The 19428-nt window shown below is 39.2% G+C and overlaps 1 protein-coding gene across 2 annotated transcripts; it reads right to left on the minus strand.

Moving 5' to 3' along the window:
• Nucleotides 1-1528: 1528 nt before the first annotated feature.
• On the minus strand, nt 1529-17982 carry si:dkey-229b18.3 (uncharacterized). 2 transcript variants are annotated; one of them, XM_061723378.1, is made up of 7 exons: nt 16861-17982; nt 14403-14476; nt 13946-14174; nt 7451-9393; nt 6081-6299; nt 4537-4668; nt 1529-2446 (listed from the first exon to the last, which is right to left on the minus strand). In XM_061723378.1, exons 1-6 carry the CDS (start codon nt 17153-17155, stop codon nt 4564-4566), a joined length of 2865 nt encoding a protein of 954 aa, XP_061579362.1. In that variant the 5' UTR covers nt 17156-17982; the 3' UTR covers nt 1529-2446; nt 4537-4563. The 2 variants fall into 2 exon arrangements, with proteins under 2 accessions (XP_061579362.1, XP_061579361.1); XM_061723377.1 differs by having other exon boundaries at nt 7439-9393.
• Nucleotides 17983-19428: the final 1446 nt, after the last annotated feature.

Consider the following 19428-nt stretch of genomic DNA (forward strand, 5'->3'; position numbering starts at 1 on the left):
CAAATCCTCTTACCCAGAAATACAACACAATTCGGATAAACATCAAATATTCCACATTTGTTTGATGTTTCATTTTTTACAGTCAGGTAAATGTTTAATTTTTCATGGTGTTCTTAAAAACAATTTTGAGGTGTTTCCATACAATTAATGCATGCATCTGTGGGAATCTGCACATACTGTACAGCACCAGTTTGGAGTTTAAATATATCCCAGTTTGTTTATTTTTTTGCAGTTTATATTGAATTAAAGCAGCGTAGCAACAAAGAATTACAAAAATGATCCAAATGCAAGCAGTCAGCACGAAAACTGAAGACGTCCTGCACATTTTTAAGACCGAAGTGATTTTCATGGCTTAAGAAACGTATGTTTTCCAGGAAAGTCAACATGGTTTGAGTTTATTTTTTTAAATTTAAAGAGAACATTTGCTGATAAGCGACTACGAGCACAAAGGTTGTGTGTATGAGCAGCAGCAAGGCAGCGGCTAAAGTAGGTCATCCTGCAACGGCAGTCAGGAGTCTGATCTCCAGCCTGCAACGTGTCGAAGTATTCTTGGGAAAAACAAAGAAAAAAGGGGGAAAAAAGTGTGGATTCAGTGTTTTTGGCTGCTGGATTTGTGGTTGTAGAAACACAGCACCACTTGTGCTTCCGTTAAAGAAAGGAAAGCCCACAATGGCCATGGAAAGAACTTGAAACTGACAAAAATAGTGATAAATATTATACTAATAGCTGACTGATTTATTCAGATCAGGACTCATAGACGGAGACTTCAGTCCGATGTTTTATTCCTAGTCATTCTTGGGAGTTTCAGGTCACGACCCCATTGTAAGACCAGTCACCTGCAACAACTAAGCTCCCTTAAAGTCTCAAGATTTTATTTTACAGGTTTCATTCAATGTTTCACTTTTATTTAAAATAAGCAACTATTAGTTGCTAAAAAACTGTTTAGGGATGTAAATGTCCGTGAATAATCTTCTTTTTGAAATATTTCAGTTCAGAACGCAGAAATGTTGCTCTGTAAACTTCAGAGGAACAAATGATGCATATTAAACTTTGAAATTCATGCACAACAAAAATTACATGTTTTGATTTAAAGAACAAAGAAGACTAAAGATGAATCACATGTGCTGAATGCAGAAGGAACTTGGAAAAGTTTGGATTTCATATCCAGTAATTAAGGACTTTTACTTTAGTGAATAAAAAAGGGATTAATGTCTAAAACTGTAGGTTCAGATGAGCGCTGTGGTGAAATATTGATCACTTCAGTGTTTCAGCTGTTTTAGATCAGTATGTGGTCCACATCAGCCTCTATTCACATTGTTTTTCAAACTTTTGGTTTAATTAATAAGACTATTCAAGTAACATCTCCTTGACCTCGGCTTCGCTTTCAGAATGCAGATACTTTGATATCAGCCTCAATCAGATGATCGATCGAGTCGTTTCTCATTGGCTGCGCCACTGGTACTCTGTTGTCCTTTCAGCTCAAAACTATTTCAAAAGAAACAAAACAAAAAGAAAAACAAGAACATATAAAAGGAAAAAAATTTATTCAGTCTTTTAACAGATACCAAGAGACAGCTCATTTATTTCTAAAATCAATTTGATACATAAACATCTCTGTATGTGCACATTGCATTTACTCAGTAGGAGGAGAAGTTTAAGTTGAGCAAGATTATGGCTGACATTAAGGAGGAGGACGAGATGAATAAAACATCTCTGATGATGCAGTTGCCTTGTTTACTTTTAAGAAATTCACATTAAAAACGAGACACGTTTCCCTTTTTTTTTTGAAAACAGTCAGGTTTAGAAAAGACAGCGGACTACAAACCATCTTCAAATACACATGCAGTGGCGTCAGCGCATAAGCCCCCCCCACCCCACCCCCCCAGTCCCCAACCCACCGATCACGGACCGTGAAAGAGTAGCAGATCAATACGGACAGACTGGTCATTTCAAAGTCTACACACCGACCGACAAAGACGTACTGAGAATCAAAGGAGAGGCTCCAGCACTCGCATCGCTTCAAGTATTCCCACCTCGGACTTCCAACCGTCAGTCTCATTCCTGCTTCTTAGGTTTACAACTCAAGCTATAAGTGCTTCAACAATTATCTTTACATTAAAAAAATAAAGGTAACAAGTAGCAGGAATAGTTATAACAATCACTTTACAATTCATTTTGTACACAGTCGTGACGTTGAATCACTTTATACCGTGGCATCGCATTCCCCGCCCCTGAGTGTAACGTTCAAGTTGAACCGTCCGTAATTAATTGAAAAGCAAAACGGGAACGGCGCCCAATCGACAGCGGCGACCGCGTTGATCCGGAGGAGGTGCGCCTTCCCCACAAACCGTCGTGCTCGTTCTTGACGGATACATTATGTACAAGCTGCAGATCCATCGCGTCCTTCAGGCTCTCAGGTGGCGAAGAGACTCCAACAACCTTCATCCTGAAACATAAACATAACAGTTAAAGAAAATCTTTGAGCCCAAGTGATCACACTTTACATCCGTGTATTTATAGCAAGACGTGTCAAGACGGTTGGTACTATACAACCTTATTTCCAGATTACACTGCTCCTCAATGGCGGTTATAAAAACGACTTGGGAACAAGACCTAAATTACACTGTTACAGATGATATATGGGACTCACTTCTTGATCGGATTCACTCTTCTTCATTGTGTTCCCGACACGCACTTTTGCAATTTAAAGTAGTGCATCGCACCCATACAGGACTGTCTCAGAAAATTCGAATATTGTGATTTTCTGTAATGCAATTGCAAAAACAAAAATGTCATACATTCTGGATTCATTACAAATCAACTGAAATATTGCAAGCCTTTTATTATTTTAATATTGCTGATCATGGTTTACAGCTTAAGAAAACTCAAATATCCTATCTCAAAAAATGTGAATATTCTGGGAATCTTAATCTTAAACTGTAAGCCATAATCAGCAATATTAAAATAATAAAAGGCTTGCAATATTTCAATTGATTTGTAATGAATCCAGAATATATGACATTTAGTTTATTTTAAATTGCATTACAGAAAATAAAGAACTTTATCACAATATTCTAATTTTCTGAGACAGTCCTGTATATCCAAAACTAAACTGGCTCGAATACATTCTGATGTCGATCCCACATGTGACAAATGTAAAAGTGCACCTGCTTCACTCTGTCACATGTATTGGTCGTGTCCCTCTTTAGGTAACTTTTGGACATCAGTTTTCCAAATAATGTCAGAGACCATTTGTCAGCAAATTGAGCCAAATGCTCCGACTGCAATTTTTGGAATTGCTCCAGACTTGGATTTGCCCAAAGCTAAACTCAGAGTTCTGGCTTTTGCTTCCTTATTGGCTCGACGAGGTATCACACTTAAATGGAAGGAGTCTACACCTCCTTCTGTCTCACACTGGCTTAGAGAAATAATATTATGCATGAATCTGGAGAAGATTAGATATACTATCCGAGGATCAGAGAATACATTTTACAGATTGTGGCGCCCCTTCTTGGAATTTTTTGAGAAACCCACAACGGTAGTCTGAGTCCCTTCAACCCCCCCCCCCATTTTTTTTTAAATTTTATTTATTTATTTATTTTTTCTAAATCTACTGTACTTAATTATCTTTTTTGTAATTAATTCATTTGTCTGTAACTTTGCTATGCTTGATTTTTATATATTCACAATGCTGTGTTTATTTCTTATGGTCAGCTGGTGTTGTTTGTTTGTCCATGTTTGGGCAACGAGGTGTTTTATATTTATAGTTATTGTTTTATTCATGACTTTTCATTCATTAAAAGATCTCTGAAAGAAAGAAAGACGGTTGGTACTAGGCCTGTGTTGAAAAAAAAAATCGATTTTCCGATTCAAAATCAATTCTCATATTAATTCCTAAAAATCGATTCTTGTCTAAGGAGCGATTTTTAATTTTTTTTTAATTAATTTTTTTTAATTTTTTTTTTTCATCATTACATTTTCGCCCTGTGAACTTTAATCCCAGTAGTCACATAATGTATTTCATAAACATGGCGTCAGAGAGCAGCGGTAGCGTTAATAAAGCGCTGGTTTTTAAAACTCCTGAACTGAATGAACTTTTCTTTCGACAAAATGCTCCAAGAGGGGTCACTAAAAGCCGGGGACACTGCTAAAATTATTTGTTTACTGCATGAGCTGTTGCAATTTCCTTTTTTTTTTTGCACTTTAAATGGATATTGAAAGGCCTATTTGAGTTATTTATTTCTTAGTTATTTCACAATAATTATTGTGAAATTATTATATAACTAGTTATTTTACAATCATATAATTCAGGTAACTGAAAACATTTTTTTAACACTAATACAAATCAATATCGAATCGAATCCTGATAATCGATTCTGAATCCTAAGAATCGGAATCGAATCGGTTCTTGACATTTAATTCGGTACCCAGCCCTAGTTGGTATAGCCCGCTCCATCCCTCCCCCCCAACAACCTGACCCATCAGCAGCATCACTCGGCTGATGCTCGGCTTTCGTCAGGCGTCAGTTTCACCCACCTCAGCCTCAGTCCTCCAGCAGCCGCCTCACGAACCAGCAACGATGCAGCTCCGGCATTTATACAACTTGGGGTCGTGGGTGCGGATGTGATTCCTGACATTCTTCAGTCGAAAGAATGTCTTGCTGCAGAGCTGCAGAACGAGACGGAGAGTTAATGGGGAAGAAATGACACGAGAGCCAGGTCGAGGCTTTGAGGGGAGCAGTAAACTCCGCAGCACACGAGGCTCAAAACAATTAATACATTACTGATCCTACTTGCTCCATCTAACTTGTTTGGTTTTGTCTGTTTAATTGCCAATGTTGGCAGAAATTAGACCAAAACTAGTGATCTGGTGAGAAGAAGGTGATTTTTGTTTCTGATCAACGAGCTGTTAACCTTTTTAATTTTTTTTCATATAATGTAAGTGCCTGGGGGGTTTATCTGTCTGATTTGTAAGTCCTATGCATATGTACAAGAGCCCCCCACCACCCCCGGTCTGTAAATGTATGATAATGATGTGAAAATTCAAGCTCTTTACCGTAAATACAGAACACCCAAAAACAGAAATTAGCACAACTTGTAAAGCGACAATTGTTGTGGCCATTTCTGTTGAATTTTTGTAAATCACACGTTCTATCCATTAACTTTTTTCTTTAGGCAGTTATAATATACTTGAACTAGTTTGTAGCCAGAATCTGTAAATAATCTTTGTATCTAGAACTGTTTAATATTACTTTGGTAACTTTTAGACCCTCCCATTTATTTAAGTTTCTTTTGTTTGTCACATGTCGGGTCTGATGACGGGAGGTTTTTGTAAAATGATTATTTGACCACTTCTTTGGACTTGTAATATCCGATTAAGTTAACTTTTGTTGTCATTTCAGTTGTAGGATAGTGAGTTTTGATAGAAATAAAGTACAGATAATTTTTAAACAATCAAGTTGTAGAAGTGCAACTTCTGCAACTTGTTACCACCGACGGCCTTTACCGGAATAATTTTGGATTGTTTTGGTTTTGGAGCATAGAAGGCCGTGACAACAATAAAAACAAGGTTAAGGACCACTAATTTTGTGCATGAAGGATGAAGTTCAGTTCCCTCTCTGTTGTCGCCACGGTTGTGTTTTAAAGAGTGCCCGAGCTGCATTAATGGGAGAAATGGTGAGTCTGACACAAACTCACATATCTGATTCATATCAGACTTATTTCGACATGTGATTATGTCCTGAAACCAATCTGAGAATATCTGAATTTATGTGCTTTTTTACTGCTTACACATCAGCAGGTTATATCAAATAAATGCCACGAGGGCACCCTCTTTTCCCCACAGGTTTAATCCTTTAATAGAATCAGTTGATTATTGCTTTGAATTCGAGTCAGACTGAGCTTTATCTGTTCTAGTTGGTCACCATTACCCTCACCGGTTCCTGGTTCTAGACCAGGAATAATCAGCGCTCTACTGAGACCGATCCACAGGTTGGAAATCAATTATTTGTCTCTCAAATACACAACGAGCTGCTGTGTAATGAGGATGCCGTCTCCTGTTCTGAAAGTGTGGCTGCTTACCGGACAAGGCCAGTGCTTTCCCTCAATGTGCCTGATGCGATGCATGATGAGAGCGTCGCAGTCCTGGTAGGCAGCCGGACACTGTGGACACGCGTGGGCCGCTTTGGGAACTTTGGGAGCTTGACTGCGAGGCCCTCGGAGCTGCTTTAGGCGAGCACGACGTACGGCATCCAGCACCACACAGCTCTTGCTGCCCGTATCAGTGAGTTTACTTTGTTGCTGGAGACGTGGAGAGAAAGAAAAGTTCATACAGACTTTGTAAAGGGGAAATTATTGGTGATTTCACTAAAAGTGATGCTTTTAAGGTTCTTCTGAAAGACTTGGAAGCAAGTACAACTGGCTGTAGATGCTTCGACTGCTAATTTTGTATTTCTGATTTGTTTTTAACTGTTTTGTTATTGTTGGTTTGTGCAACTTTGTGTTTGTGCTGCTGCCTGTCTTGGTCAGGACTCTCTTGTAAAAGAGATTTTTAATCTCAACAAGACTTTTTTCCTGCTTAAATAAAGGTTGGGTCAATGACGAATAAGGATTTTCAACAGGTCAATTTTAAAATAATAAAAAAAAGAATATATATTGCAGTAGTTCAAACATTAAGAATGTTGTGTACACATAAATTCATATAAAAATTTTAAATTAAGGGATTTCAGAGTTCTTTGTCAAGATGAATTGGCACTAGCCTTAAAAGAGGTCATGTGGTGCAACCATGATTCATATTAAAATAAATTAATTTTCTTAACATCTTTTTTTTTTTTTACAAGTTTTCAGTATTATACAAAAATGGTTGTTTTTTTAACATTCGCGCCACATGATATTTCATAAAATGGATGTCAGTCAAACTTTGTTTGTATATTATGATGGAAATATAAATACAAATGTGTTGAAATCTTATACACTACAAGACACTTCGGAAATCATGCCAGATAGAAGAAGATTGATTTAAATTCATTAACATTGATTTCAAAAAAAGTTTTCAAAACAAGGGTCATGGTCGGACGGTCGCACCACATGACATTTTGACGCTTAAAACAACAACAAAATCCCAAATAACTAGTATTTTTTGTAAAATTCAAGTGAGTCCATATGTGGGACAGGTAGTTAATATATATGGTATTTTTTTTATCCATTTAAACATTTTTTGAATTGAAAAAAAAATCTGTTTTTCAGAAAATATAGGCGTCACATCATTGACCCATATATATATATATATATATATATATATATATATATATATATATATATATATATATATATATATATATATATATATATATATATATATAAAAAAGGCAACAGGAGCATATTCAATACAAACCATCTTAATTTAGACCTTAAATTCCAAAAGGTTTCATACTAAGTACCTTATTATTTACTTTTGGCATCGTCTTTGAAGGTTTTGACCCGGCACGTCTGGTCGGATCTGGAGCAGTGTTTTGGGACGTTGTCTTCCGTTTCTGAGCCTTGCGCTCCGTCACCCTCTTCTCCGTCTTTTCCCTCTTCACCGCAGTCCTGACCGGAGTGCCTCTGGCTCGCAGCGATCTGTGTGGAGACTCTTCCGCCTCGAATGTTTGCCCGACCCGCGACACCGAGCGCGTCAGGCAGATATCCACACTCTCCTCCTCCTTCTTCAGCCCCGCCATGGGCCCCCCCGCTGGCCGACAGAAGCTGAACAGAAACCCTGAGTCCAACAGTTTGATGGGGGGCTTGCTCTGGCGCTTGCCCAGGTCCGGCGAGGGCGGGTCGGGAAACGGGCCGACAACAGGCACCGGTTCTGCCGGCTCCTCTTTAATGGCTTTGTACAGAGGATGTTGGTAAATGGGTGACGGAGACTCTGACACCTGGAGCCCGTTGGGCTCGGTATCTTTCACTTTTGGACCTTGGCTCCCCACTTTCCGTGCGTCCTCTCTGGCCTTACATTTCATCTCGTTTGTCTCCTTCCTGGAGCCGCGCCTGATTTTGGCTTTGGTCGCCAGTCGGCTGCTGTTGTAGCGCGGCGTCTTCGTGGTTTCTACACAGACTTGTGTCCGCTGTGACGGTAAGGATGTGTGAGCTACGTGTTCGCTGTGATTGTCCGACAGAAGTTTAAAACCTGAGATGGAGTATTCGGCTGGTTCGGCTTTGATCCTGACTGTGTTGGTCTTGTTGTGAGTCTTGCTGCTGCTGCTGCTGCTGCTGTGTCGCCGAGGCTGGTGGGAGTGGAGGTGGCCGTCTTCCCCCTTCCTCACGGAGCGTCTGAGCTCTCGCCCACCAAAGGCAGCATGGTGGAACAGGTCCGGTAGCCCCCCTTTACTCCGCATGCTCCGGTCAGTGGGAGGAACAAGCTGTTTGACCCTTTTCTGCTTCTTAGCGGTGATCAGCTCTGCGCCGATGGGGCACCCAGGCTTAATCTTCGCACACTTGCTTATGAGTCGGGTAGTAACAGGGTTACAGAGAGGGAGTGACAAAGCTATTTCACCGTACGACAGTACGGGGGACGTCGGACGGGGTTTCCGCCGCTGGGTGAGTGAATAGTTGTTGACCTTTAGCTTCCTAAGGCGTTTCTTTTGTCTCCAGCCAATCAGATCCTCCGGTCTGGGAAGAAGAGCAGTCCTCTGCAGTCCTAAGACGTTCATGAGCTTGTACTTCTCCTGCGCTCTTGCAAAATCCTGCTCGTCCTCTCCAACCTCCTCTGCCTCTTGTTTAACCCTCGCAGGACTGCAGGCAGTGCTGGGCCTGAATCTAGATGTGATACAGTTGGACTTTCTGCTCTTCCGCGGCGTCTCCGCCATGGGCAGCAACCTCTGAACCTCCTTAGCAGCACCGGGAGAAGAGCGGAGGAGACGGGCGTTCGGCTGCGATATGGCCGAGTAACTCGTTGACTGGGATGTGGGTACGGCATGATGGGGTGTAGTGGCCTTTTTGGAGGAGGGAGACTTGAAGTCCATGAGCTTCATCCTGTGCGAGGGACTCATAGGAAGGCCGTTATGGCCTTGAGATTTGGGCGTCCTGCGCAGATTGCGCCTCGGACTTTCTTGTAAAGAGTCATCTGATGTATCCAGCGTTAGACTAAAGCTTTCATTCATATTGTTGCATCCCAAATCCTCTTCCCTTTTCTGGCGATGGTGTTCGCGGTATGCGCCGGCACAGGGCGAGGGAAAGGCTTTGCAGGGATGGATCTGCCCCTGCTCTTTGAGGAGAGCAGAGCAGGCTTCCACGGCAGGCCACATGCCCAGGTGACGGGCCATGGCACAAACCTCAGGTAAGTCTTCCTGACGAACACACAGAGTGGAGGAGTAGGAGAAGTCCAGCAGAGACAAAAGACCATCCTCACTGAAGCCTGGAAGGAAAAAGAAGACTTTATTAGCAGAGGATCACAGAGGCAATAGTTTAAATACAAGATTAAAACACAATATGTTTTTAGTAGGGATGCAACGGTTCTCGGTATAAAACCGAACCGTTTGGTTCGCCCTTCAGATTTTCGGTTTTGCCATTAATTTTACATTAATGCTTTACAACCCGCGTGTTTGTGTGTGACTGTCAGCCTGCTGCAGAAAAGCGCTCCTCTCGAGTCGTAGTCACTGTTGTAGCTCCGCCCACTCCCCCCTCACACAGAACAGTCATGGCGAGCACAAGTGGGGAGTTGAGAGACAAAAGTTTGAAGAAGCACCAGCTTCATTCGAGGGCTGCAGCTATCGAATATTTTAGTAATCGAGTATTCTACTGAAAATTCCATCGATTAATCAGATAAAACATATTTTTGTTTAGTTAAAGAGCAATTATAAATATACATTAGATGTTAATTGACATCACTAAGACTAAATTATATAATACAGTAGGTTCATGGCTGTGCATTTAAAAACCCTGAACTTACACCAGTTGACCAAATTCACTGCCTTCACTCAAAAAACTAAGGATCTTACCAAGAAGTTTTCTTATTTCTAACCTAAAAATACCATTACACCTAATAACACACATAACTTAAAAGGTTGGGTGTTTTTCCCACGTGTTTCAATTGAACTTTCATTTGTGTCCAGCAAATTTTAAGTTCTAGTTAAGTTTTAAGTTAAAGTCTTTAAGATTTTGAGTTTTGGCAGTGTTTTGGCATAAAATTATGACACCTGCTGTATTGGAACACATTTTCTTTTAGTTAAAACTGTAGCTGGAACGGATGCTTAGAAGAACCTATGTATGTACCGGGTGAAGGCTGATTTATGGTTCCGCGTTACAACAACGCAGAGCCTACGTAGCGTACGGTGTGGGCTCTGCGTCGATTTAACGCGGAACCATAATTCAGGCTTTAGAGGGGGAACATATCGAAGAACGGACCAGAAGAATATAGAGTGGATTAAAAATAAAAGTTAAGCACTGAGCTACATGTGTTTCCCGTCTGGGCCATTGCAGACTGCCTGAGCATGGCATGTCACAAAAACCAAACATATCCGCCACCTCTTTCTTCTAACTTTACGTGCGTGGCGTCAGCGCGCTGTACCGTCAGCGAGTTGTGCCACATTAAATCTAGTCCGGGCAAAATACCTGCTTTGATCTGCAAAATTAAACGATTCTTCGAGGCAGAGAAAATTTCTTGATCATTTTTTGTAATCGATTTACTCGAATTATTCGAGGAATCGTTTCATTCAAATCTCCGGTGTGGCATCATCTCGGTTTCGCTGTTGAATACAACGATGATGGAGTCAAAACAGTTAACAGAACTTGTACTGTCTGTAAACATTGCTTGAAACATGTCCCATACGCAAAAGGAAACACGAGCAATATGAGCATCATCTCCAGCGTCAACACCCTGACGCTTTCTGCACACAGGACAGTCGAGCGACTCGATAAGGAAACACCAGCGAAAAAACTGTCCATGGAGAATACTTCCCAACAGACTTATAGTGCCGCTTAAGATAAACACTAGAAAATAACCCGTGCAGTGGGAGCGTTCATTGCTAAAGATTAGCAGCCCTTTTCATTGGTCGGAGATGTGGGCTTTGGTCACCTAATGAAAACACTTGATCCACGTTATGTTGTGCCCTCCCGCACACATTTCAACAACGTTATCATATTTAGACATATTTTATACTACTGTATAGTATGTACAGGTAGTCAAGGAATAAAAGGTAGTTTACCATTTAAAAGTGTTCAGTAACTGTTTTACATTTGAAAGAGTTTCATATGTTATACTATTGCATTTAGTATAGTGTGTACTGTACTAACTGTTGGCTGTTGACTTAAAATAAACTTAAAAGTGACAAGCAAAATAAACAGATAATTTTGGAAAAAAAACTCCAACAAAAACCGAAACCCAACTGAACCGTGTGCTACCTGAACCGTTGAACCCCTAGTTTTTAGACATTTTGATAAGTCAAACTATTGCTGCATCTTAGTTTCCGGATTGTTAAAGTTTGGATTTGTTTACTATGTTGTAATCTGATTTAACTTATAAAAGCCAAAAAAAAACGGCCACTGATAGAAAAGTATAAACACCTCCAGTTGTTTCTGTCGTCTGGTGTCCATCTTAAAAAGTGTTTTGTGTTATAAATTTTATTTTGGTAACAATAATAGGACCGGTTTGGCTACATTGTTCACAGATTAATTCCAAATTGAAACGGTGTTCGTGCAACATTTAGAGGAACTACAGATGAGAAATTTAGTCAGACAGCAAAAGTTTTCTCCCCTGAGCCAGAGACTCTCTTGATCGCTGTAACGTTCTGCTTTCTGGTCTCCCAAAGAAGAGCAGATCTCAGCTAAAACTATTTGAAAACTCAGCAGGATGAATATTGACCAAGAAGAGAACGAGAGCTCACGTTACACTGATTTTAAAGTCTCGACAAAGGGCTACATTTCTATTTCAAAACAGATTTTAAGGCTATTCTATTGGTTTATAACATAATGGCCTCAGTCATGCCTCTATAGTAACTTGTTTCCACTTATAGGACACCGTTTTAACCATATCCAGGTTTTAGAAAGCATTTTTTAGGCGTTTTTTTTTTCATTCGCCAGTTCATATACAGACGATTCCTATTATGAATACTTTATGAACCCTCTGGTCTTTTTCCAAATGCACTTCAAGCTCATGCAAGAACTTCACATTTAAAGTAAGAGCTAAAACCCACAGGAAGGCCTTTAAAATTGATGTCTTGATCATTATTTACCATTATTACATCTTCAGTCTGTAAAGTACTTTGTGCTGCATCCCTTTATGTAATATGTGTAGACAAAGCCAGACATTCTGCACTGGAGCAAAGCAGATTAACTCAAGCTTATCCGCTTTTTATGTATTTCTATATGTTTTTTGTAATAATAATAATAATATATACATGTCGTAAGAAAAAGATCTCCTAGATGAGTTTTCCCAGCATCGTGCTGCACTCGTTACTATGGTAACTGAGTGAATCTGACCCACTCACTGGTAGGTTTCTTCAGCAAACAGTCCCCCTGACTGCACCCTGCTGCTGAGCCTCAAATACCCCCCGTTTCCACGTTCATACTGTGCACATCAGAATGAATTCATTTACCAAAGTTTACACGGGCACAAAGACTGAAATCCTGGCAATATTACTGTAACGCAGTCGGTAGTAAGTACCTAACACTAAAAACCTTTATGATCTATGTTATCAGCGTACTAGAGAGTCAAAAAGCAAAACAACCAGGATGGCTGCAGAATCGCTAATAACATCTTGGATTAACAAGTTTTTTTGTTCTCTTAATTGTAAAAGCAACAACAGTCATTCCCCAGCGTTCCTACTCCACCCACAGCTATTTTGCTGGTCTTTTGTTAATACTTGTCTTGTTGTTTTCCTGCCTAAACCACATGCTTTGTCTCTCTGTTAGGATGCATGTTTATCCAATGCTGTTCAGATGCAGTTTTTTTCTGCTTCCGCTGATGCCCCCCGCCGGAAATCAAAGTAAAATTGAGAGGAACCAGACTAACTGACTTATTATTTGAGAGGACAATAATTAGGATTTTACTAAATATTGTCAGGATGACAACACTGCTGCTGAAATATCTGAGACTATAACACTGTAGTAAGTATGTGCATGTAGGTTACAAATAAGAATGATTTATCAGTTCATTAAAAAAACAAAACAAAAAAAAACATTACTACCTTTGAACCACAACCTCTTTTCCACTGTAAATAAACTAAATCATTGTTTCAATGTCTTACTTTACAGTTAGATCAAGTAGATGATGTTTATGATCCATAACTTGATCTCTAACTGCAATAATCCCTAGTTAGTATTGCGCCATTTAAGCGGAATAATCATATCAAAATGGCACAATTCAAGACTCATCATCCATTTAAAAGGAAATGTTAAGTTGCTTCAATAATTCAAGGAGTATAAAATGTAATTTAACTACATTAACATACTCATTCCTTCCTCCTCTGCTGGTTTTTAATTAAACATGATCACCCACATTGGCAGGAACTGATATTTATATACCCATGCTGAATTAAAATGGATGCTCGGTTCTTTATGTACACATTGCCATGGTGAATCATAGCAATCAGAGCATCATCGCTCCACTGACGTTTTCTCCTCATTAACCATGATCACAATTAACGCGGAATGAGCATGCTCAGAGCTTATTGCATTTACTCTGATTCCATGTCTTAAAAGTGCATGTATTCTTTATATTTATACTGTTAATGGATGGACTAGATAAATAAATGTTACCATGGACACATGGATGTACTAATAGTAATGATCTGGAGCTTGATGATGAAGATAATTGTTGGGTTTTTGCTAGAAAATAAGTCATTTGGATCATGTGTTTAACAGCTGACGGATGTCTGACATCATTTCAATACGTAAATAATTGGTGACTTCAGCATTGACGGCTACAGCGGCGATGTTTTCTAGGTCAGTTTGGCCCTCGGGTTTCCTACCAGTGAGATCTATGTCTGCCCTCTTGCTCGAGTCCATTTCTGTAAAGATCTCGTGGAAGTGATCGCTGACGGCTGCCAGAACGGCTCTGTGGGCCGAGAAGGATCGCCCGCTCGTCCGCAGGGTGGTGTCACAGAACAGCCCCGCCTCCCGCTGACTCCTCAGCTTGCTCAGTACGTCGGCGCCGTGTGTCATTATCGTCTTCGTGACACATCCTTGGCCCTTCAGCTCCTGACAGGCCAAGACGGCGAGACACAAAAACAGACAAGGGATGGTTACAGGAACGTAGCGTGAGAAAAGCTCTTGTCAGAGGAGTGTGGGAGAAATTAAATTAAAATGTGTGAGATGTAGAAAAACCAGGCAATGGTGAAAACAGTTCAGTTTATAGTTTGACAGGAAGATAAAGGGCTGAAGACAGCATTAACTGTTGCTTCTGTTTCTGGATTGATCTCTTCTTACCTCCGATTTCTTACTGCGTCGTTTTTGACACCATGAACAGCTGAGTACAAAGTCTCTGATCTGGAAGTACATTCCTGTTGAGTAAACAGTTGTGCAAACATTAGAACATAAGAAAAAAGAAGACAAATGGGGATATTTAATACTTCTTCCAAAAATCAAAATAATAATAACAATTACGGTGCAGACTTTTGATCCAGATAAAAGCCTAAGTTTTGAATTTGTTGCCTCACAAACGAAGAAAATGTGAGGACATGGACAAATTGGTGAACAACCGAACACAAACAGATGTGTCCCTGAGATTCTGCTTGGTTTCTGCCTTTTCTTCTTTGTATCTTGTTTTTCTCGTTGGTAACCTTGTTTCTCTTTGTGGTAAACCTGCAGCTCTTCATTTGTGTCTTTTCTGCACGTTGTTGTGGTTATTCTGTGTCTATTTCAATGATGTATAAAGTATATTTCTGGGATGAGGCCATCCGGCCCTTCACTCTTTTAGACTAGGGGCCCCGAGTCCTGTAGTGGTCAAACACCCAGCTAAGATTTGTCATTTGATTCTGACTGTTCAGACCCATTTCTTATCTTTCTCTGACAACAAGACATTGATAAAACACTCAAGTCAGACTAAGATAAGACATCCTGACAGGAATTAGAAGATGAAATCAGAGAGGCTTGGCATCCCTGAAATGCCACCCTGTGATGTCAGACTACATTGCGAGTTCTGGCTCAGATCAGAAGGAGAGCACACATTAGGCCCATTTTAAAATCCTTACACTGGCTACCTGTTAGTTTTCATGTTGATTTTAAAGTTCTTTTATTAGTTTATAAAGTGCTACATGGGCTTGCACCAGAGTATATTTCAGAGATGTTTTTATTCTATGAACCAGGAAGGCCCCTCAGATCCTCTGGCTCTTTCTAGCTGTTCCACTGAGTAGAATTAAAACATTTGGTGATGCTGCTTTTAGCCACGATGCTCCAAAACTGTGGAACCACCTGACGGAGGACCTGAGAGGAGCTGGAAATGTGGACATTTTTAAACGTAGACTAAAAACTCTGACTTTTATGTATCATCAAATTTTATAGTTTTATTCTGTTTAACATTTTTTGGAGGTATTTGTTTTATTTATTTATCTATTTCTTGTAATGTTTTTATTATTATTATTATATTTTATTGTTGTGGACAAATTATTTTTTAGCCTTAATTCTTGAACTTTTATCATTATTTCATTTTAATTAACTAATAGGACTGTCTCAGAAAATTAGAATATTGTGATAAAGTTCTTTATTTTCCTGTAATGCAATTAAAAAAACAAAAATGTCATACATTCTGGATTCATTACAAATCAACTGAAATATTGCAAGCCTTTTATTATTTTAATATTGCTGATTATGGCTTACAGTTTAAGATTCCCAGAATATTCTAATTTTTTGAGATAGCATATTTGAATATTCTTAAACTGTAAGCCATGATCAGCAATATTAAAATAATAAAAGGCTTGCAATATTTCAGTTGATTTGTAATGAATCCAGTATGTGTGACATTTTTGTTTTTGTAATTGCATTACAGAAAATCACAATATTCTAATTTTCTGAGACAGTCCTGTATTCATGTATGTCAGTGTGCGTTGGTCTCCCAGTTTTTATTAGGGTTATTTTTCAGTCAAAATGTTAAGCACTTTGTATTTCATGTACCTGGATGCAGAGGTGTCAAGTAACGAAGTACAAATACTTCGTTACCTTACTTAGGTAGAAATTTTGGTTATCTATACTTCACTGGAGTAATTATTTTTCAGACGACTTTTTACTTTTACTCCTTACATTTTCAAGCAATTATCTGTACTTTTTACTCCTTACATTTTAAAAACAGCCTCATTACTCTATTTCATTTCGGCCTTTAAAAAAAACTATCCAGTTAAATTGCTCCATCCGGATAGAGTGAATTTGGTTGTGGTTGTTTCAGATGTTCTTGTCCAGTTTTGTTCTTACATCCGTTCCCTCAGATTCCTGCAACTAAACTTGGATGTACATTCCAATAAAGGTTAGGATAAATGATAACATGCCTCTGAAGTTTGACTTTTTGCACCATTACAATACTTATAGGCAACTAGTCATCATATCTCCTGCTCTCTGAAACACACGTTAATGCTCAATAGTACACATATATGGTTCTTTAATATATTTACATTATACTAAGATGCATTCATTTTCAATGGCTTTTGTCCTTAATGGCTTTTTTCCCTCTTACATTACTTTTACTTTTATACTTTAAGTAATTTTGAAACCAGTACTTTTATACTTTTACTTGAGTAAAAAACTTGAGTTGATACTTCAACTTCTACAAGAGTATTTTTAAACTCTAGTATCTATACTTCTACCTGAGTAATGAATGTGAATACTTTTGACACCTCTGCCTGGATGAAAGGTGCTATACAAATAAAATTTGATTGATTGATGTACTGATACATACCCTCCCACCAGTAGTTTTCAGCCACACATTTGTAGGTCTCCTCCAGGGAGAGGTGTCGCTGCCCGGGTCTCCTCTGGTGGAAGGTGGAGACGGCCTCATGTCGCCAGTCCTCGCTCAGAACCTCCCGGTAGTTCATGAACCCTCTCTCCAGCTTCTTGCGGTACAGCAGCCCGTCGATCAGCTCGAAGTTGGGGGACCGCCGAGCGTGGGCTCCCCTCCCGGCGGGCTGCATGCCTCCACCCGCCCGGGGTTTGGACGGACGAAACCCCCCGGTATGGGTGTAGTCACTAGTCATTTTTTGTATTTTTTTGAGCAACAACTCTCTCTCTCTCTCTTTCCACCTTCAGTCAAACTTCACAAGTCCACGTGGATGTGGTGACAGCAGATCACAAAAAAGAAAAAAAAAACACCCTGACGCCCTCCTTTAACCGAAATCTTAACAAATTAAAGCCATTTAGTGATAATTAACCATCAGATCTCTCACTGGGCTGTGGGAATCAGCTTTTCGGGATTGCTTTGATTCCTACCTGTCCAGGTGAGCATCTTTTTCATTCCCATCAAAACAGTCGTGACAATCAGTAGTTACACTTCCTGCCTTCAAAACACACTTTCAAAGCATTTCCCACGCCCTGATTTAAAAGTAACATCAACATAAATGCTTTCCCCTCCACCCAAGTAATGTTTATGGTGATTATTATGATAATAATAACAATAATAATGGTAAAATAAGCCGACAGTATTGCGTAAAGTGACTATAAATGGCACATAAACCAGACCTGCACCGCCCCAGCCTGTCTGCCAGGTAAATCAGAGGTCAGGTGAGGGTTTTGGGGGCTGTAGCAGCATCTCTGGTGTTAACTTGTGATTTCTTTTCGGAGTCGTTGGCGACATGATGACGCAGCTACAGCTAAGCAGCAAAATGCCCTAAAAAAAAAAAAAAAAAAGCCCCAAAACGCCTCCCAAACGTCCCCCTTAACCGCCCCAAAGCGCCCCAACAAGCTCCGGTTAGGTCCCAGACATAGTTCGGCCCGATAACTCCGTCGAAAAGCCGGTTGAAATGCAAAATAATCCAATTGTTTAAACTCGTAACCTTCTGTTTGTTGCTCCCCGCCTTCGCACAAAGACGCGTCACCGAGCCTTGAATATGCGCCTTCGTGATTGGCCGAGACAGCCGTCACTCACGTCGGCGCCCTCGTCACTCGCCAGCAAGGTAGGTTGTTCGGTCACGATGCCAGTACTCAACTACTGACTTTAGTTACAGTAAAATCCACTAAAATGTTACACAATGTTCATCTATTTATATCAAGATTGTCGAAGATTTGCGTTTTAGAATACATGCAACGTTATTTAGCTAGAACAAATACCCACCATACAAATAAAAAGACATAAATAAAAAAACGTTATGTAAGTTACAAAAATTCAATACGGTATTAATTTTAAAAATATCCTGACACAATTTTCACAGCTGAGCATTTCAAAACTATCGAATTAATTTTAATAATAAATTATCATATCATACAGATTCCAATGTAGCCTATATACTGTTTATATTTTGTAATTATATATTTCTTACTTTTCTTTTACCCTTTTGCTGCATGTGTGTGTTGTGTGTACTGCTGCTGCACAGCCAATTTCCCCATTGAGGGAGGAATAAAGGACAATCAATCTAATCCAATCTGATCTAATCTTAAAATATAAAAAAAATCACACTATTTGTTATTTGTCATTGTTACATTTCAAATCAGTTGATTACATCAGCAATATTAATCTCATCAAGAGAAAAGTTCTTTAAAATCATGCAGATTTTCTTCAATAGAAAAAGAGAACAAAAAGAATAATAGTGCCTGAAAACGTTTTATTTCTACACAGATTGGTGAGATTGGAAAATAATTGCATGCAGACTCATGTGGTGCTTGTAAATTAACACAAAATTCACCACATCATCCACAAATGCAGGATAAAGCTCCATCATGCAAAGGATAAGCTGTATCTCACGGTGATCCAGAGATGATAATAATAATAATAATAATAATAATAATAATAATAATAATAATAGATTTTATTTATAACACACTTTATATTTAGTAATCTCAAAGTGCTACAGAGCAGAAAAATAAAACATGAACATTTGAAAAATGACATGATGTTGCCACCTTCTCAGGGCCGATGCAGATTTTCTTAAATAGAAAAAGAGAAACAAAAAGAATAATAGTGCCTGAAAACTATGTTTTATTTCTACACAGATTGGTGAGATTGGAAATAATTGCATGGACTCATGTCGGTGCTTGTAAATTAACCCAAAATTCACCACATCATCCACAAATGAAGGATAAAGCTCCATCATGCAAAGTATAAGCTGTATCTCACGGTGATCCAGAGATGATAATAATAATAATAATTAATAATAATAATACATTTTATTTAAACACACTTTATATTTAGTAATCTCAAAGTGCTACAGAGCAGAAAAATAAAACATGAACATTTGAACAATGACATGATGTTGCCACCTTCAGGGCCATTTAAAATTCACGGAGGCAAAGTGGAAAACTCGTCCTGTGGTCTGAC

Source organism: Cololabis saira, chromosome 6, assembly GCF_033807715.1.
Source record: "Cololabis saira isolate AMF1-May2022 chromosome 6, fColSai1.1, whole genome shotgun sequence".
NCBI classification, from domain to species: domain Eukaryota; kingdom Metazoa; phylum Chordata; class Actinopteri; order Beloniformes; family Belonidae; genus Cololabis; species Cololabis saira.